The sequence below is a fragment of the Charadrius vociferus genome, unplaced genomic scaffold (genome assembly GCF_000708025.1).
Source record: "Charadrius vociferus isolate BGI_N301 unplaced genomic scaffold, ASM70802v2 scaffold15, whole genome shotgun sequence".
NCBI classification, from domain to species: Eukaryota; Metazoa; Chordata; class Aves; order Charadriiformes; family Charadriidae; genus Charadrius; species Charadrius vociferus.
Genome location: NW_009650064.1, coordinates 5,133,670 through 5,155,214, shown reverse-complemented (window position 1 = coordinate 5,155,214; position 21,545 = coordinate 5,133,670). Strand labels below are relative to the sequence as shown.

Genomic DNA, 21,545 nt, shown 5'->3' with positions numbered 1-21,545 from the left:
TGCATCCACATTGCTTATTAGGATGGGTCCCTGGCTCACGATACTTCTTATATCGTGCCTGAGGATTGTTTGAGAAAATGTTAATTGTCCTAGATCAAACAATACCAGGAACTGTTCTAATGATTTAACAGCCCAGCAGAGTCAATTCCAATGCCCAGGAAAACTCCCTGGCGCTGCTTTAGTTATATTAAGGCAATGTAGCGTTAGTTAAAAATAAGCTGAGAAGGGTACAAACACACTCTCAGACAGAGACTCTGGGTGGGTGAGCTAAGTCAAAGCAGTGTGAGCTTTGTCAAAGCCAAAGTAGAGGTTCAGGACTGACCATAATTTGCTTTGAGAAAGAAGCAGAGGGAAACCTGCAGGGATCAGAGAAAATAATAGCATTTTCAGCTTTAGAGGAAATTAGGTTGCTCAACATGAAATATTCTTTTAAGATCTATTTTGTGTAGCTAGGTAATTGGATCCCAGCTGGATTTTCCCAGGGAGAACTGAAATTTCCCTTCATTGTTAATTTTGTGCAGGTGGCATCACCGTAATTGTGATTTACAGACAAACTGGATATTGAGTGGAGGAAGAGAATATATTTACTATTGACTTGATCTTCATAGAATCATAGAATACCAAGTTGGAAGGGACCTCAAGGACCGTCTGGTTCAATCTTTCTTAGCAAAAGCACGATCTAGACAAGATGGCCCAGCACCCTGTCAAGCTGAATCTTAAAAGTGTCCCATGTTGGGGAATCCACCACTTCCCTGGGAGATTATACCAATGGCTGATTGTTCTTATTGTGAAAAATTTCCCTCTTGTGTCCGATCTTTCCTTCTTTTCCTTCCCTTACCTTGTCTGTCCTTGTCTTGCCTCTCCTGTCCATGCCTTCCCTTTGGATAATACAACTCACATGGAAGTTTTTTTTTTTAACTTTTGTGTTGGCAATACAAAACCTCTGCTGACTTAGAAACAGGTTTCTGGATGAGTAGCTCTTTTCAATGAGTATGTCACTTTTCATAAGAATAGTGGAGGGGAATTACTTTTGGGTACGAGGATGATTGCCAAAGTTGTGAGAAAGTTCTGTGTTTAAATGTGAGAGCTGGTGGGAGGAAGATGTTATAGTTTACAGGGCAAGTGCAAAAGCATTTAACTGCTGAAAAGGTATTGCTGAAAATTTATCTGAGGGAACGAGTATTCAGATCTGTTAGTCATTACTGATTGCCACTCCTCAAAATACCACCCAGCTGGAGTTTTGCTTATTAGAAGAGTTACACTTTATTTTTCATTGAGCCTATCTTAGCTAAATCGACATTAATAATTACAAGGTTATTAAAAAACCCCACCAAGTCAGAAGGCTATTTATAAATACATTTTCATTTGGAAAGGTTTGGTATTTCTATAGATAGAATTTTGCTAGTGAAAGTACCTTTGAAATATGCCGTATTGCATTCAGACAGATAGATTTTTCTTAAGTAATTTAGCACAGTGGGGAGTGTTTCTGGTAGTACTATCCACTAATGCCGTCCAGGTTTTTTCCCACCAAGATTCATGCCTGAATTCAAAATACGTAACTGAGTCTCTTCAGACTGGGATCCAAATCTTTATATTCAAATTAAAAGGATTCAACATCATGGCTCTAGTTTTGGCTTGTTTTAAGGGAAATAAAATAGCAGTCACTTTACCCTTCTCCCTCCTCTGTCCTTCCTCTTATGTATACTGACTATTCTTAACCTTTTTTCTGTAGTTATCTTTCTCTCCCCTTGCTCTGCTCCCCCAAATCATATCGTAGCATTATCTTTGTGTTACAACCGTGCTGGAATATTTCATGTTATATTAGTAAAAATATTAATAATTAGATATGTCATTAAGATAATAAGATAGAAAATAGTTAATATGTCAGGGTATCTGTATCCCATTAGAACTGGAATTTTGTTTCTGCACAATTTGGCTTGCATTCAGCATCCTCTGATTTTGAAAGAATAAGCAACTCGAGCATATTCCTATGCTTATGAATAAAGCCAGACTGTAGACTGCACATGAATAAATCCAGGCAGTCATTTTTATTGTCATCAAAGAGCATTTTTATTCTATGCCCACAAATGTTCTTGGTAATCTATGAAAGAGGCCTCTGAGTTAATAAGTGAAAACAGGCATCTTTCTCACCCCTTGCCTTGGCAGAAGCACATGGTTTGCATTCATCAGAAGTCACAAGTGAACTCATGTAAAGGCTTGGCTACAGACAGATGTTTTTCCAATTGAGTATTTGATTGGCCCACTTGTACTTGTGCAGTATGACATGACCTTTAATTATACAGTCAGATACTTCTTTTCCACCGAGCATTTGCCTCAGTGCACAGGATGGATGAGCGTGCAGGGGGAATTGAATTGGGTTGGGCAATAAGGGAGATTACTGGTTGGGGCTATCTCAGCTTAGTAAGATGAGGATGCTGCTGCAGTTTGATGAGCATTTTTGCCACCTTTAATCTTTCAAGCCAGGCAGACAAATGGGCAACTTGCTACCTCACAGTTTTATTCATAGCCACAGGAATTTAAGAACGTGAGCAGACACACTGGTTGAAGCCCTAGGTCTATCTAACCCAGTGTCCTGCCTCTGACAGCAGACAAAAGTGGATGCATGCAGAAAAGTTTCAGAACAAGACAATACTATCTGCAGGTATTCCCCCAGCTTCCATGCTTTTGTGGCTCAGGGATTTCCTAATCTGAAGGGATCTTAAATGTAAATATTGAACCTCAGTTGATTTCTTTTCACCAGCATCCCATGAAGTGATTTAAAGTCCTTTTAATCTTTTGCCATATGCTGCCTTCTGTGGCAATGCTCGTGGCTCACCTCCACCTGCTCACCTTAAGCCTGCCATGTGCTGGCTTTCTGTGCATGGTCAGTCCCTATCCCTTCTCATCATGCAACTCATGCATGTGCCTCATAGTCTTTCAAAAAAGAAGGATGCTGAGCAGAAGCCAGAGGATGTATACCCAGAGTCCTAGAAAGCCGGTAGCATGCCCAGAAGGCAACCAGCCTTCACTTCTGCTGTTATCCATGATAGCTTGGCCCTGCCTGTGCAATTGTCAGATATAGGCATAGCCTGTGGTATTTCTTCTTCAGTGGCTTTTGGAAAAAAGACTGTTGATGGCTGAAACAGAAGATTTCAGGAAGTGTATGAGTGGTCTTTTGGCCAAGTCGAGTGCCACTGTAGACAAGAGGATTTTCTCTTTCATGCAGCCACAGAATTTCTGTATGATGCTGAGCTAGTCCAATAGATGAGACTTTTCCCAGATGGCCATTAATTATGTGTTTGAAATCATGGGGTTTGATTTGCAGAAGTGCTGAGCACTCACAGCTGCAGTTGACGTCATTGAGAGCTGTACTTTGTACATGCGAAGTGCTGCTTAATGCCAAGTTCCCTGAAAAATCAGTCCCTTCACGTCTCATATTGGTCACTGCAATTAACAGATGCTTTCAACCTGAATTTCTTTGTGTTCTGTTTTCCATGTTTGAAATGGAGGACTGATACCACACTGCCTCATCAGTGTGTTAGATTTCTAAATTCTCAGACACTGCCACAAAAAGCATCACAGTGCAACCCTCTCAAATAGTAACTATGTAATTCAGAGGGGGTTTCCATCCTGCGTGGGGGATGAGGTCAAAATCTCAACAATGACAAAACAGGGTACAGCACAAGTATCTACCAGTTCCACTGGTAGCCATTCTGGGCACTGATATCAGAGAAGAAAAAAGTACTGATCATGTATAACAGGCAGCTTTTGTTATTTACTGGAGCCCAAAATTATGTTGCTCAAGTAGCCTCTGTTCTGGCATCTATTTTTCCTGTATTTTCCCAGCATTTCTCAGGGTGTTTGTTTAGACAGCATGTTTGAGACATCAGGTCAACCTGAACCAATTTGCATTTTGAAATTCTTGTAAACTATTTTTGTTTGCATTTTGCCTTCCAGAAAATACTTGCAACAACAAACGTCTGGACCTTGTCTTCATCATTGACAGCTCTCGCAGTGTACGTCCTTACGACTTTGAAAAAGTGAAGGAGTTTATTTTAACCATCTTGCAGTTTCTGGACATCAATCCTGATGCCACCCGAGTAGGTCTGATTCAGTACGGCAGCACAGTCAAACATGAGTTCTCGCTGAAGACATTCAGGAGGAAGCAGGATATTGAAAGAGCAGTGAAGAGGATGATGCACCTGGCAACTGGCACCATGACTGGACTGGCTATTCAGTATGCAGTGAACATCGCATTTTCAGAGTCAGAAGGAGCTCGACCTCTGAAGCAGAATGTGCCCCGAATTATCATGATAGTGACGGATGGGAGACCTCAGGATCCAGTGGCAGAGATTGCTGCAAAAGCTCGTAACTCGGGTATCCTGATTTTTGCCATCGGAGTGGGAAGAGTAGATATGAACACGCTGAAGTCCATTGGGAGTGAGCCACATGAAGAGCATGTGTTTCTGGTTGCTAATTTCAGTCAGATTGAAACGCTGACCTCTGCCTTCCAGACTAAACTTTGTGGTAAGGTTTTTATCTATAGATTTGAATGCATAGATGAAAGTAAAACACAGAAAAAAATGCATTATAATTAAACTCTTTTTTTTTTTTTTACATGGAGCCTTATCTGTTAGGATATACATATTGAAAAAAGGGAGACTAGCCAGATAACATTCAGAACAGCAGTCTCACATATGGGGAAAAACTAATTCTACTGCTAAGTGCCATAAAATGTGATCTAATTCCTAGTGGTCATAAGCAGTGAGGCAAACACACATATCATGATTTTCCTATTCATTGCATAATAGCCATAAATTTACAACCCTCCGCTGTTTGAATGTTATACGAGTAGTTTCATGTATTGATTTTACATGTAATGTCCCTTTAGTACTGAAACTTCAAACTGATAAACAGTCTTTTCGTTATTTCAAAAAATCTATGGAGTTCATGGATTTCTCTTCCAAAGCTTACATATTAATTTTGTGCAAATAATTGTCTATGTGCATGCCGTGTGATTCGAAGTGAGACACAGAGACATAGTAGTGTTTTTATTCTATCCATTTTAAATACAGAAAGTTAGGAAAAGCCATTACAGTTATAGTATTCATTCATACAATAAAGTAAATAATATTGTAATAGGTATTAATTTATAACAGAGAAATCACTTCCATCTGTAATTCCCTGGTAAGAAATTACCTTTTACAAGTATCGTGGCATACATAATTAATTTTATTCCAATCTGTGTACTTAATACAATTTTCTTTTTTAGTTTTTCCTGAGATAAATATGAAAGATCTTCATGCAGATTTGGCACTAAGCTGAGGCATTTTCAGCAGAGTCCAGAAAAAAATGCATGGCGAGATTGAATGCTCACTCATCTCTAGGGATGCTTTTGCCAGAAAAGAACTGAGACTTATTGTCAGGATAGTCTGGAGAATTTTCCTTACTTGGTCTTTTCCAAAATTGTTTCAAAGAGCAACAGGGCTCCAGCTGAACTGCATCAGCACAAAACACCATCACAGACATTCATGAGATAATAGATTTTTTCCTGTTTCTTCCTTGCCATATTATTAGCTGGCGTAGTAAGATACATTTAAAAACCAAGAAAGAGTAAACTAAACATGGATTGAGAGTTTAAATGGAATGAACAGCCACTGCTTCAAAACTTCATCTTATTTGATGTTTTTAATTGCATTTTAGAAACAAATCCGGTACAAATACCTCTTACTCATTTTTTTCTGACTAGGCAGTGTCCAATAAATGTATCAGAGTTTTATAGTTCACTTTTAATCCAAATATATGTGATCCTCAATAAAACCATACACTCCCAGATGGAGGAATATGGAGGTGATAAAGAAAGATTGCTGCTGCCTCCTTTTCTCAGGGAATGCCTCCACAACATTTGCTGTGTCAGAAATTGAAGGTGAGATCCAAAAACGCACTTAAAAACCCAGGCCCGGATGCAACAGAGAATTTAAGCTGTTAGATTCTTATGGATTTCAACTTAAGGGACTAAATTGCAGGTAGGATCTTTAATATTTTATTGAGTCTGGGCTGTGAAGCAGCATTCAGCTTGCTAAAGTTCAAGAGAGCAATCTAAGCACCCATAGCCTCTGCTTCCTCGAGCACCTACATTCCTCCTGGGAAATGTGATTAGTTTTTTTAAGTCCTCTCCAGTGTGGACCCAGAGGCAGTATCATTGCAGCTCAGTTGAACATATGGACGCCTTGTTTCTTTGCTAGAGCAATTGAAAGCATCCCTCTGGTCAAGTCTCCTGGCATGCAGTCTGCTGGCCTTCATGCTGTGGGAAAAGACCTTGGCACCGGAGCTGTCCTTGTGTCTGGATTGCCCTTATGTCTGTTGGAATGTGTCTTCATGGTTCCTGTGAATATAAGAGAATAACCTGGCCAAGTGATGAAGCTCCGTGGGGAAAATAAAAAGTAAATCAAATTAACCACTGTTTACCCATGGATTACTAGGATTACCTAGTTCCTAGAAGACAGAAAAATCCATATAGAATCATAGAATAGTTTGGGTTGGAAGGGACATTTAAAGGTCATCTAGTCCAACCCCCCTGCAACGAGCAGGCACATCTTCAACTAGATCAGGTTGCTCAGAGCCCCGTCCAACCTGACCTTGCATATTTCCAGAGGTGGGGCATCTACCACCTCTCTGGGCAACCCATTCCAGTGTTTGACCACCCTCATCATAAAAAATTTCTTCCTTATATCTAGCCTAAATCTTCCCTCCTTTAGTTTAAAGCCATTACCCCTTGTCCTATTGCAACAGGCCCTGCTAAAAAGTTTGTCCCCATCTTTCCTGTAGGCCGCCTTTAAGTACTGAAAGGCTGCTGTAAGGTCTCCCTGGAGCCTTCTCTTCTCCAGGCTTCTCTTCTCCAGGCTCTCTCTCTCAGCCTGCCCTCATAGGAGAGGTGCTCCATCCCTCTGATCATCTTTGTGGCCCTCCTCTGGACTTGCTACAACAGGTCCATGTCTTTCCTGTGCTGAGGGCTCCAGAGCTGGACACACTACTCCAGGTGGGGTCTCACCAGAGCAGAGTAGAGGGGAATAATCACGTCTCTTGACCTGCTGGCCACTCTTCTTTTGATGCAGCCCAGGATACGGGTGGCTTTCATGGCTGTGAGTGCACGTTGTCGGCTCATATCCAGCTTTTCATCCCCAAGTACCCCCAAGTTCTTCTTGGCAGGGCTGCTCTCAATCCCTTCACCCACCAGTCTGTATTGGTACCAGGGCTTGCCCCGACCCAGGTGCAGGACCCTGCACTTGGCCTTGTTGAACCTCATGAGGTTCACACAGACCCACTTCTAGAGCTTGTCCAGGTCCCTCTGGACGGCATCATGTCCCTCAGTAAACTGGCTGTGCTCCATCATCTGCTAAGTCACACTTTCCCTATAGTTGCTGCCTCTGGCTGTTAAAGATTTCGGGGTGTCAGAAACAGCAGCTGAAGCTAAGGGATCCTAGGGGTCTCTTTTTATTACCAGTCAGCAAGGTAAAAGAGAAACAAACAGTATCCTGGAAAATCAGAGGCATGAGGAGTGAGACAAGACTTGAAAACTCCAAAGAAAAACAGAAATGAGGACAGAATCCAGGAAAGGGGGTGGAGACTGAATTGAAGAAGAGTGAGAAAGACAGAAGTTGGGATAGAGCAGTCCGGAGCAAATAAGTGTCTTGATTACTCTTCTATAAAGTGATGTCATCCTCATTTTACATTGAAGGAATGGAGGTGCAGAAACAGAGTTAAGACTGTCAAGATCACCCACTAACTTTAAATATTTGACTTAGTACAGTTCCTGATGTGGTTTTCTGGGGCATTTAGCATTTTTACACTAATATAACATACCAGTCACAGCTCTACAGCCTTCACTTGCAGCTGAGAGAGCCCCACATTCTTGCAAATCCACACTCAGGTGTCTCTAGCTGAACACATGCAGTGTGAAGGCTGATGCTCGCTTGGAGGTACTGATATTATTGCCTTGCCCAAAATCAAATAAGGATCCTGTGACATAGACAGAGATAAAATCTAACTCACAAGGCTTACATTCAAATTCCTTAACTATGAGATCACCCTTTCTATTACTTCAGTCCCTGGCTGTGTCCACCAAACACCTCCTGCAACAAATGAAGTTGCAGAAATCACACAGAGAGCAGCCGCCTCCACCACAGAAGTCTGACTGATGACCAGGGTACCACTGATTCTTTGAAATGAGTGCAACAAAGACACTTTGGAAAAAAATTTCTGTGATATTATATCAGAAGATTGGTAACAGATGGTAACAATATATTCTCAGAAGGGACTGAGTTATTGGGACACCTATCATCGAATGCTTTTTTTTTTCCTTTTTTAGTACTCTGTTTTGCAACCTTATGTTTTTTTTTTTATATGGGAGGACTGACTGGTTTTGGAGTAATGTTCTATAGATTCCCATTCTGTAGCATTAATATATGGTAAGATTTTCTGAGGCTTAAACTACTGAAATGATTATATTTTTAATTTGTCATATTTGAAAGTGCTTGTTTGGTTATAAAAAGCTATACCTGATGTTGAAAGCTAGTGAAATATAGCCAGGAGGAAACTTCTGTTTAGAAAGTATTAGAGGTCATAAACTTCATTTTCAGAATGACAGAAAGATGAAAATACAAGAAGTCCAAGCAGGTCTGTATTCACATAAATAAAAGTACTTGAGAAGTTTTATTATGGCAGAAAATTATGAGATCCGAAAAGCTGATTAAGAGATTTGGGAACTGTGGTGGTTTGTAGATTAGTAATAAATGCATAACTCTGGTAAGCATTCCAAAGACCAGATACATAGTATGTATCTCAAAACCACATCTTTTTTCCACAAGTACCACAGATACCACATTAAGTTATTTATCAGGCTTCAGTTGTGGCTGCTAGAAGATTACTGTTAATATCTATCCCATAAATTTTGAGCTTTGTCAACCTAGCACAATAAGGAGCACTTCAATCCCTAATTGTTGTTGAGCAAAATAGATTGTTTTCCACACAATGTTCTTTGAGAAGTAATTCACCTATATATTATAGAAATTACATACAAGCAATGCTCCAGTGGAAAGAAAACATCAAGGAGATGTCTTAATTCCCAATTACTGATCTGGAGAAAAATAGTTCAGCAACGAATTTGACAGAGTGGGCTCACTATTCTTTTTCTTTCTTACTGTCTCATTCTGTTGCATTTTACTACTTGCTATTAGAGACATAAATTACAAATAGATTAAAAATAGACTTAGAAAGACATACTCTGGAGTGTAGCTCAGCTCAACGCCCACTTACTGAATCTTGGAGATGCATGACCTCAGTGTCATCATGTATTGCTTGTATGTTCCTCGACAGTAATAACTAAGGAAACCAGATTCTTCATCAAGCTGTTTTCCAGTCATTTTTCTTTAGTATTGTGCTGTGTGTTGATTTTCCTCATTCAAGAAATTGAATGTCCTCTAGAACAGTTTGTACTTAAATTCCACTTATTTTCTAAATTTGAATGCGGTAGGTTTGTTTCATTGTCTTCTTGGGACCACCAAGTAATTAGTCTTTCTAGATATTGTATTGTGTATTTTTATTTTGTTTATATCTCCATTCCACATGTAATTTCATGTTCAAAAACATGCCACCAATGTCAACCAGACAGAAAATATCTGGATTCCTTTTTTTTTTTTTTTAGGAATAAATACATAGTGCTCTTTGTTGAGGATTTTTTTTACAGTCTTTCAGGCTCAAGTTTCCATTTTTGTCTTTACTGTCAACGTTTAATTTAAATTTTCTAAATTACTTCAGTAACATTTTCTGCACTTTTTCTTTTCAGTTGTGACCACAAGTAAGTAAGACCAGCAGTTAATAACGTTTTACTTTTTTCTTTCAGTGCCCCATATGTGCAGTACAGTTGAGCATCGCTGTGATCACTTCTGCATAAACACCCCTGGCTCCTATGTATGCAAATGTAAACAAGGATACATTCTGAATGCTGACCAGAAGACTTGCAGCAGTATGTTATCTTTCTTAACTTTTCTCTTTCATGCTCCCCAAAAGTGCTTAACATCACATACCCTCTTTGTCGTGCTCATAAGGGACTGAGCTCAGTATGTAATGAATGGTAATCATCAGAAAGAGTCTGAAAAAGTGAAGTTGTAATTCTTTTTCTTGGTTTGTGTAAATGAAGTTCTTATAAACCTTTCTGAAATACGTCAAGCTAATTTTTATACACAGCTCTGCAGATGTACACTGTAACTACATAAAGTTGCATTTGAATTTTATTGGTGTAATAAGTTCAACAATGAAGCAACAGTCAAGGAAAGAACTGTTTTATCATCTCATGTGAAGTGAATCCAACTCCTTTAGTAACTTGTCTAGATAGCAACCAGCACTAAATAGTACAGAAAAGTGCAATAAACCCCATACTAGAGAACTGTGAAATAACTTGCCGTTCTGAAATTCTCTTCCTAACTGCTGCTTGAAGTATAAGGGCTTGCAACTGTTCAAAGAATAGTTTCAAAAGTCTGGCTTATGCTCTCATGTCCTTCTTTGAAAGGGTTGAGTTTTTAAGTAATTTGCTTTATAGTTTATAATAACAAACTGTATTTCGCTTTGTATATCTTTGTAAGCAGTGTTTCTTATGTCCCTTTTAACTTGCTTCCTAGTAATTAACAGCAGACTACATTAGACAGGTATGCCAAATTTATTTCTGTATCCACTATTATTTTAAAGAAATACTATTTTTAGTTACTTGTGGAAAACATACTTGCAAAAAATGCAGTTTCTTATCCCACAGCAGTGCATGGATTCAAGTGAAATTTGCCAAACTGATTCTAGCCAGAAGAAAAAGTTTGGAAAATGTCTTTTCAAAAAGCTGGAGGATACAGTCATGGTGAGAGCATAGGATGTACCCCTCACAACTGATAATTTAGAATTAAGGTGAAGGATGCAGGCTCAAATCCTGTCCTTGTGTTTGAACTCATGTATTCCACATCTGAGGAGAGTGCTGTAAAACAATCCGGTAGCTTGAAATTAGAGGGTTCTTAGTCTCTCTTGCTTAATGTTGTATTTTCTATCAAATACTTAACAACCACCGAACCAGCAGGAGTAAGTGAGTATCTGAGGCAACTCTGCAGCTTGGGGATTAGAGTCCTTACACGTGCGGCGGGACACATGGTTTCAGTCAGAGCCTCAGTAAATAGAAATGGGAACAAAAGAATGTCGGCACTGGAGCGATTTGGACATTCTTGCTGCTGCATGGGCTACAGCAGGAAACTTCTTTTGAGCTGTTCACCTCCTATGCTGTCAAGTTATGGGATGTGTTACTTTTAGGAATCTCTGTTTTCTAGTCCTTCTCACCAGCATCCTTTACCAAATGTAGACATTTTCATATGCATGTGTGTGAATTATAGGGAAATGTTTTGTGTTAAATGGAACAAATTTAACACTTTATTTGTGGTTTTGTTTCCTCAAGAAAATGCAAAAAAAAATAATCAATCCAATCTAGAATATCTCCTAATTATTATTTGGCTTACCAGCTGAGCCAAGACAAGAATAGTGACAAGAACAATTTTTCACACAGCCTATTTTATCTGCTTCCGCATATTTGCTGTAGCTATTCAGAAAGAGGGTGGTCAGAATCCCAAATGATGGCTCCAACTATGTAATCACATTTCAATAATATTCTCTAACCTATTCTTTTTATTGTGTCCCTCTTAAAATGCTTCTTACTTAAAACTTTCATATCCTTTAAACTTTTCTTTTAAACCTTCCTCATGTTATTAATTTTCTTAAAGAATTTTTAAGAAAGAATACTTTTGCTTTCAATTTTCTGGAAATTATTTGAAATTCAAAATTTCTCTTTTTTTAATTTCCTCTCGTACATTTTTCCCCATCCTCACCCCTAACATCAATTTTGACAATTGATTTTTTTTTCTGAGTCAATTAAAAAAAATTAATTACAAGTATGAAAAATTATTTCTTTACTATATTTTCTTTTTTATTCTGTTACATTTCCGTAGTTTTTATCAGCCAGTAGTTCAGCTTTTGGGCACTGCACTGCTTCAAATTACAGATTAATTTTCAAGAGAGTTTTGGAATGGTGTGTAGTTTTCCAACTGGTGAGCCATGCACAGTAGCCCTCAGTATGTTCCCTCTCTACCATTTTTCAAAGCCCATTGCTGCATTGCTTTACTTTTTGTTTTTAGCTGTCACATTAGTTTTCTCCACTTACCTGTCACACATGATTTGCTTAACTCTGTACTTGCTTTGATCATCAATCAGATGATACTAGATAGCAGTTTGCTAAATATGAAAGGGAAATGAGTCATTCACTGTGTTTGTAGCCTACTTCTAATGGACATTTTTTAACGTCACCAAACTATAAACTAATTTTAGCAATTAGCACTGGAAATCTAGTATTGAGAGCCATCAAACTGGCCTTAAATGTGCTAGGATGGTGCAAGGCATTGGTGAAGGAGGGAGATGATAATGTAGCAGTCTAGACAAGGTCAGACCATTATGTCTAAAAACTCCCAAGAGAAGTAACAGAATTCAGGAGGAAAGGGGACCAAGCCTGGACAAACTGGACAGCTTGTTTCTGGGGGTAAGGGGAAGCACGACGATAGAAAAACCCACAGGCTGTGACCATTTTGGTTACCTTCATTGGCTGCTGATTGTCGACAACTCCACAGAGACAACGTGTTTCTTACTTGACCTCTAAGTAAAATAAATCTTCATCATGTTTATGCTTAGTGCAATACATGAATACAACATAAACCAGATGTATTTATCTAAGGTTTGGACGTATTTGTCAGCTCTTTCATGAACAAATAGTTTCCTTACATATATATTGTAACACTTTCTAAATTAAACACTGCAGAAAAGATGAATGGTATGTACCTAAAGTTATACTCTTTTCATTCTTCTGTACCTAGTTATACTCTTCATTCTTCTGTTCCCTTTTTTCTATGTTGTGAGAGTACATCATATCCATATTCAGTGCTTAAAAGCCCTTAACCAATTGGCTTCAATCAGCAATGAATTGACAACTTTGCTTCAGGCTGGAAAAGGGTGCATTTTTCTTTTGAATGGATGAGAGTTTTGTTCCTTGATACATTTCATTATAACATTATTTCTAAAAACATTATTTCCTTGCATTGAAGGAAGAAAATCTGCCATACTTGTGATTTGTTGCTTTCCATGTGGGGAGGGGGCTACTCAGCTATCTCCCATAACAGAACTAGGGAAAAAGAAGGTCTTTTGTCTAACTTGAAATATTCATACATTTATTTCATTAGGATGGTTTTGCATCCATGCAAAGGATGTTCCTTTCACATACTCTCGTCTAACTTTTCTAGAGAAGGGTGGTTGTGTCAGATAATGGCTATTCTTTACTCATTACACTGTATTTGTTTGTTTAACTTAATCTCTTCCATTCTTCTCTAGAAATGTTCAAATCATGCATTAATACACAAAATAGTACGAAAGAGGAAATGTAGCTGAAACAAGCTGGAAAATTATCTATTTGTGGGTGTTTATACTGGAACAAGAGAGTTAAATGACTGTTTATGCTGTTCATCATGCCATTTGATATGAAGCAGACAGCTATAAAAGAAAAATCGTATTTGCATGGCTAGTTTCCTCAAACATGACCCAAAAGCCTTTTTTGTAGCTGTAAAGGATCATTATGTGCCAAGCAGTCTTTGAGCCTGATCCTGAGCAACACAAAGTACTCTGCTTTCCAGAGATTTCACTGGGGAAACTTGGGGTTCTCAGAAAACTTTAGTCTACTGAAAAGAAAGCTCGATGTGCTTCACTGGGCCATGTGATGAACTGACATAATTTGTCGTAGTAATTTTTCTAATGAGATCTTTTGCTTGGGAGGTGTAACTTGTTACGGTATTTTGCACAAAACTGAAAAAAACCTCAGAAATGAAATGTCCCCAAGTCTTCCCTGTGTTGTGTCTTCCTTTTCTTCCCCTTTCCAACCTCATCATCGTTTATCTGGGAGGGTTATGCAAAAAAAAAAAAAGACGACATAAATAAACACTTTTTTTTTTCCCCACAAAAACTGAAGAATGCTCTTCAAACTTTTGAGAGAAATATACAGTCAAGCAACTCTACTAGGGACCATTGGCCCTTCGATAGTCATTGCCTTCAGCTGAAGGAGCGAGGTCCTCAGCTTTGAGTGGTTGTTCTTGCTGGCATAAGACTTTAACTGTTTGACAGAACATTGACATGATCTGTGTTAAAATGAGCTCATCTCTAAAGAGTTGTGCATAGATTCCTGAAATTTATTTTTGATTTATAGTCTACCTGTGCATTATAGAAGGCCCAAGAATTTCATATTCATGTAATTATGTTTCGTAGCTCAGGACCTTTGTGCTGTGGAGAAACATGCCTGTGAGCAGATTTGCGTGAACACACCTGGGTCTTACGTCTGTCAGTGTTATGAAGGGTATGAGCTTGATGCAAATGGAAAGAATTGTGTCGGTGAGTATAAGTTTAGAAATTCAGATTTATCTCTTGACACAAACCAAAGGGAAATTCAATGTAAATTAATATGTAGTTTAGCCATAGACAATTGATGGCAAGTTCTCTTCTCCTACATGAGTGGTAGATAAGGAAGAACACGTATTGGCATGTTCATAGGCCTTTACTGATAATGAATGGTGGCTTGGGAAAATTGTTCCAACTAATTTCACACAGTAAGTAACATTGCTGTTTTGAGACAACACACCAGATGTTTTATTCTAGATCCATGTAGGTGGCCAGCAATGTACTGGCATGATATATGTGGCCATTAAATGACAAACAAAGCCAGACAAACTTGGTAGCTCCTCTTCAGGCAGAAGTTATACATGGAGAAACTTGAAAGTGGACAATTTTTTGCCATTTTTCACTTGGTTTTATGGTCAAACTCTTTTGGGGAAGGTGACTTTAAAGAAAGTTTAGCCCTCCTTAAGAACCCATCCACTGCGTGCCTTTAATTTTCGCTATGGTCAGTAAAGAATCACAGAATGGTCAGGGTTGGAAGGGACCTCTGGGGATCATCTAGTCCAACCCTCCTGCCAGAGCAGGGTCACCTACAGCAGGTTGCAGAGGACGGCGTCCAGGCGGGTTTTGAATGTCTCCAGAGTGGGAGCCTCCACAACCTCTCTGGGCAGCCTGTGCCAGTGCTCCACTACCCTCAAAGTAAAGAAGTTCCTCCTCGTATTAAGATGGAACTTCCTATGCTGAAGTTTGTGCCTGTTACCTCTTGTCCTATCACTAGGCACCACTGAAAAAGGACTGTTCCCATCCTCCTGGCACTCTCCCTTTAAGTATTTGTAAGCATTAATAAGATTCCCCCTCAGTCTTCTTTTCTCCGGAGTAGACTAGAAAGACCCAAGTCCCTCAGCCTTTCCTCATAAGAGAGGTGTTCCAATCCCCCAGTCATCTTCGTAGCCCTTTGCTGGACCCTCTCCAGCAGATCCCTGTCTTTCTTGAACTGGGGAGCCCAGAACTGGACACAATACTCCAGATGCGGTCTCACCAGGGCAGAGTAGAAGGGAAGGATGACCTCCCTTGACTTGCTGGCCACACTCTTCTTGATGCACCCCAGGATGCCATAGGCCATCTTCTTCTAAAGAAGAAGACATCAGCTCTAAGAATTGCAACTTCAAAGAGTGAGTGTGGAGATACAGTGCAATAATTTTTTAACACAAAAGATATTCCCCTCTCTATTACTGTATAATTATCTCAGTCTTCTTCCCCATTTATACACAGTAAATAATTTTAGGATAATCTTTTTCACTAGCCTATTAGCCTTCTCGTAAACTTTTCATCCCATGCTGCATTTTGGGAAAATATGTCTTCTGGTATCCACCACACAAAAACCCCCTAGCAAGTCCTTGAAAAAAATCGCCTTATTTGTTAGGTATTCTCTTCAGGCAAACACTTAAATGCATGCTTAATTTCAAACACATGCTGAAGTCCTGTGGAAGTGAATCCAAGTGAATCCTTGGCCCCAGATTTGCCACAGGCCACCACAATGCTTTTGTCCAAGAGTTTACTCTTTCTTGTCATTTTAAACAACTCTAACATAATATAATCTGTTTCTTATTACCTTCAGAGAGCTATTACCTTGCAGGATAATCTTATTTTGAGATGCAAAATAGATGATAGTTTGTGGACTGAACTTTCTGCATGTAACACACAAATGAGGTTTTGAGGTTTTTTAGACCTAGGACAACATATGCGGTTTTGAAGAACATTCACTGTGTACATATTCTTCAGAAATGTTTCCCTTACTTGTAGCTTTATTATCTCAGTACAGGAGTGTTTAACTTTCTCAACATAATTTATCTTCAGCATAATTTGGCCACTAATACACCATTTTAAGAACCTGCTTTCTGGAGTTGAACTGTTTTGAAAATGCAGCTAATGCTATTTAGGCAAGAAGTCCTGGTAGATGTTTTCGCACAAATTTTTATATCTGAGACTCCACAGAAGTTCATCCAATAAGCTTAGCTAATCATGACCTCTGCCTGTGATAGAATAAAGCATATATTTCTCTGCTATTGATTTGACTATATCCTGAGACAGAAAATCCGTGACTCATGTTGGTAGGTTCTTTCATCCCAAGTTCTTTCCTACCATATGTTCTAATCCAAAATATTCATGCTTAGTGTCATCAGCTGTTGTTAGTATTTTCTCTCTATTAGTTGAAGGGTCCTTTACAGCCCAAGATATTCTTACCAGGAAGGTAGCTACCATAACACCATAGGGATAAAAATCAATTTTGGTAAAATTCTTTGTGTGTCAAACATAATATTAGCCTCTATAATAAATACAAAGTCTATTTTTCTCATTAAAATCTTAAAAATATTTTTATGCCATTTATTAAATTTCTTATGGTGACAGTTGTTTTTTGCTTGTTAATGATTTCTCTGCAAAGTCTGAAATGTGCTATTTGGAGGTGTGATACATCTTTAACTTTTTTTTTCTACCTCTTCACTGACTCTTCAGCATGGAGAGATACCAGCCTATTATAAGTTCAATTGATGACATTTGAAGCTTTCATAGTCTCAGTTATTTTCAATTATTTTCAAGATACCGTTCATGCATGGGTTCATTATAATATTTTGAATTTTATAGCTGTCTTTCCTCTCCTCTTGATTTCCTAGTTTAGCATAAACACATGAATTCATGCTATTCATACCCCTGCAATAATTAGCAGTATTAATTGTGGGTTTAAAGCACATTATTAGCACTTCTATTTTTCAATTTTCTTTTGCATCTATTTGACCATTTAACTTTTTCATTTCTTACTGATGCACATGAATGGTTCAATGTATATTAATTATGTTTTTCCCATGCAGAACTTAGCCTCTCTACATTTCCTGAACAGGAAAAGATTGTCTGGGTAATTTGCGGGTTTGTTGCTAACTTGTCTGCAAATCCTATTAGCTGTCAGTCTCCAGAATTTAACTTTTCATATTTGAACAATTTGCAATTTTTGAGGAATATGCTACTACCAAGAATGTACAGCTTCTGCAGATGTGATCACTAATGAATAATCATGCTTGCTGAAAATCTTTTAAAGGACACTATGTATAGTACTGAATCAGTAGTTATAACTCTCAGTTTTCATTACTCTTAAGCTAGTTAACCAATCCTTTCTGTGAATTATTTATTATCAAGTGAGCAGGATACCAGAAAACACTGAGCACAACAACAATTTTGTAAAAAGCAGTGACTTCATTAAGGTTACTCCCTCCTCTTCGTCCAGAGAATGAAGAGACAATTTCAGCAGAACATACACATCATGGTTCTCTCTAGGAGCCAAAGGTTTCTCTCTAAGATACCTAAGATATCTAAGACTTCTAAAATTTTAACTCCATCAGAAGTAAACGAGAAAGTGCAGAAAACTCATTTCACAGGCACATCTATTAAGTTCTCTTCCGCTTTTCTGATGGGCTGATTTCTCTGGTTAAGGATCAAAGGCAATACTAATTAGGTCATTGACACGTGTGTCAGCCAGTTACCTGCATGGCAATAGCTAAATAAAATCTCTCAACCAAGCAGCTCACAACGTGTCCATTAAAAGTGAGGACTGAATAGCTAACCACTCTGAGTGTTTGCAATACGCAGTTTATGAACAAATTTGTAGACTAAACAATATTTGGAACTGTCTGCTCAGTGATAAGTATGGCTGACAGAGCACTATCACTTTGCCTTTTTAAACAGCTTTCCATGTTAACTGCCCTCCTTTCATGTGAAAAAAATGCTGTCAGTTGAAGTTTGCTGTTAATGAGCCATTCTTTCTCCATCATGCTGCTGAACACTCAGTCTCTCCACCTTCTTGGTGTTGCTGGACATGCTGTCTTCTCTTTCCTGGCTCTAGTGCTACCCTGTCTCCGTATTGCTGCAGCTGTTGGGCTTGGGACTTCTTCTCCTGGCAGTGGTTTGGCTGCTGGCACCTCTCTGCACTCCTGGCACCGCTCTTTGGCTGCTTTCTATCTTTCCCCACTTTCTTCTTTATTCTCCTTATGCCTTTACTTATTCTGTCACCTTTTCTTCTTACCCTTTTTCTCTACCCTTCTCCTTAACTTACTTTGTTCTCCTAAGCTTGAAAAAACAATATAAATATCACAGGAATAAAACAACAATACAAGAGAAAGGTGACCCATGCTGTCCACAGTTCAGAGAGGGCAATGTAAGCACCTAGAGTGCAGGACTGGTAACTGGAAGTAAAAGATGGCTCTTGTCACTTACCAACTAATTCCAAGCCAGAAAAACAGGGTGGAACAGACACAGGGAGATGATAACTGAATTAATTGCTTGCTCACTAAAAAGGTCATTAATTCATCCTTTAGAAAAGTTTCTTATGGAAATAGTCATGGGCTAAGATTGAAAACAGTGAGATATCTAATTGTTCACATTCTAGTGTATATCTCATGACTCAATACAGAAATATGAACATAGTAGAACTTTAAAGAAAATTAGAAAAATATTATTCTGCTTTGCTCGTTTACAAATTGTGTATATTTTCTGCATACCAACTAAAGATTACAGTACTTCAATATAAGAAATATAGATTTATAATTTCTCTCAGTTTTTTCAGGAATATTTAACTCCATGGACAACCTACCTACTTGCTGACTGGAATGCTGTTGACAAGTTTCCTTTCTAAGCACGTACCACCAAAATGAAACACGAAGCTAAAAGTGAAATGAATTTGTAGGCCAATGACTAGTACCGGTCTGCAAGATTAAGCCTCACTGGAATTAGGGCAATTTGTATACAAAAATTATTGGAAAAAGGGAATAATACTTATCTCCAACAGCAACTGTCATGAGAATGTTTTCACTTCTTAATTGTGTTAGTGGAAACGCATTATTTGAATTGATATGCTTATTATTCTTACGGGCCAACAGACCTACTTCTGTGTGTAAGAGGTCCTCAGAATGACTACAAATGGAAAAAAGCAAGCCTGGAAAAATTAGTTATTCATTTCATTGAGTTTTTTCTGTTTCTGTCCACGGTACATTAGCAGCTGCAAAGCCATAAGAAGGCACAGTTCCTCCCTCAAGAAACTGTCATCTGAAATTGCTTAGGGTCAAAGTTGCTCAGAGGTTGATAACAAAGCATTCTAAGACCTGTTTAGTTGTCTCTCAAACAACAAAGCTGGTGAAAGGGCTGGAAGGGATGTCCTGTGAGGAGCAGTTAAGGACTCTGGGTTTGTCTGGTTTGGAGAAACGGAGGCTGGAGGGCGACTTCATTTCTCTCTAGAGCTCCCTGAGGAGGGGAAGTGGAGAGGGAGGTGCTGATCTCTCCTCCCTGGGGTCCAGTGACAGGATGTGTGGGAACTGTTCAAAGCTGCACCAGGGGAGGTTTAGACTGGACATTAGGAAGCATTTCTTTACTGAGAGGGTGAGCCACTGGAACGGGCTTCCTAGGGAGGTGGTTGGTGCCCCAAGCCTGTCAGTGTTTAAGAGGCATTTGGTCACTGCCCTTAACAACATGCTTTAACTTTTGGTCAGCCCTGAATTGTTCAGGCAGTTGGACTAGATGATGGTTATACATCCCTTCCGACTGAAATAGTCCCCTCCCCTCCCTTCCCTTCATAATTATTAGTCAGGCAGTGGCAGGTGTTATGGTAGAAATGCATTTCATTATGGTTTAAATGCAGAGGAGAAGGTGACTTTATGGAGTGATCCATATGGAGTTTTTCTCAGGTAAGATGTTAAAAAAAAATGATATATTCTTTGGCTTACTTATTTCTTAGTGTGTCTTTTAAAACACTTGAAAATGTGTGTATGGTTAGAATGAATTTAAGAGGCAAGCAGACTAATTGTATGACACATTATATCCTTGAAATATATATTCAGTAAATACATTTTTATATGAAGCTATTCAGTCTGGAAACAGGAAGGTGCTTGCCAGGAAAATGGTCTCACATAGCAGCCAGTAAGTAGTCTAATTTGACTTGATTCAACACAAATATTCTGAAGAGTTAAAAGAAGCTCTTTCAAAGTAACTAAATGGATTATCCTCTTTCCTGACTAGATGACCTTGACTAAATATCTTAGTACACCTGAGTATACACATGATTTGCAAAGGCAGGGCTATTGAAGAAACTGATTTCATTAAAACAATTTACTGCCTCTTAAAGCAATTCGGGAGGCTCAGCAGTATAAAGTAATGAAAAAATTACTCATTTGGCAAAGAAGGGGAAGCTGTCTCCTTAAGTGTCTATGTGAAGCTGAGCACATTACTGTCTTCTGCAGAAAGAATCGGGTAAACTTGCCTAATCTGGGCCTGGCAGGTCTTTGGGGACGGAACACCTGCTTTGTGACTTATCTTTAATTTCTTCCAAGACTTTTTTTTGTGAAGAAAGAGCTTAACCTGCGAAGAAAAAACCCCAAATCATTTCACTTTTTTTTAGCACTTTTCAGTGGGCTTGACTGAATAAACACTTAAAGTATTACCTTATTACCCTTTGGCAGTCAGTCTTGTAAATATGGGTTTGTGTAATAAATGACCAGGCTTATGAAATAAGTGACTGGACAAGCTAAGATGTTTTATTTTTCTCATATAAAAGGCATTATATAAGCAAAATATCAGTGGTGAATATCAGCCTGAAGCTCTCAGGCTTCGTAGCTGCAACTGCTTCGTTCAGGATGAATCTGGAGCCCATTAAAGGGAATGAATGTACTGTGACAGTCCTCAGTGTAGAAGGTATTGCCATGGGTTTCCTATATCCTCAGGCTACAGGAACAGCTCTTGAGAACTAGTACAGCTGGGAGGGAACTAAGGAAAAGTAGAGCAATTCCAGGGCTGGGATTGGAGAGACAGAAGACAGAACTCAATCAAACATACTTTGCTACGCCCTAGTCTACAGTGTGAACATCTGGACAGAGTTACTGACTGAGGCGTGGTTTCCAGATCTGAGAAAACATGTTGACAAGGCTCCTGACAATCTGAGTGTTGATAAATGTTCAAAGGGTAGGAAAAATTTTCCAGGACTCATATCAAATCTGATGTAC

At 38.8% G+C, this 21,545-nt stretch overlaps 1 protein-coding gene across 1 annotated transcript in view; it reads left to right on the top strand.

The window, feature by feature from the left end:
- Window positions 1-21,545, top strand: part of MATN2 (matrilin 2) — a 66,387-nt gene that overhangs the window by 10,098 nt on the left and 34,744 nt on the right. The window contains 3 exon segments of the mRNA XM_009891920.1: window positions 3,958-4,527; window positions 9,902-10,024; window positions 14,383-14,505. Coding sequence (XP_009890222.1) covers window positions 3,958-4,527; window positions 9,902-10,024; window positions 14,383-14,505 — 816 coding nt within the window.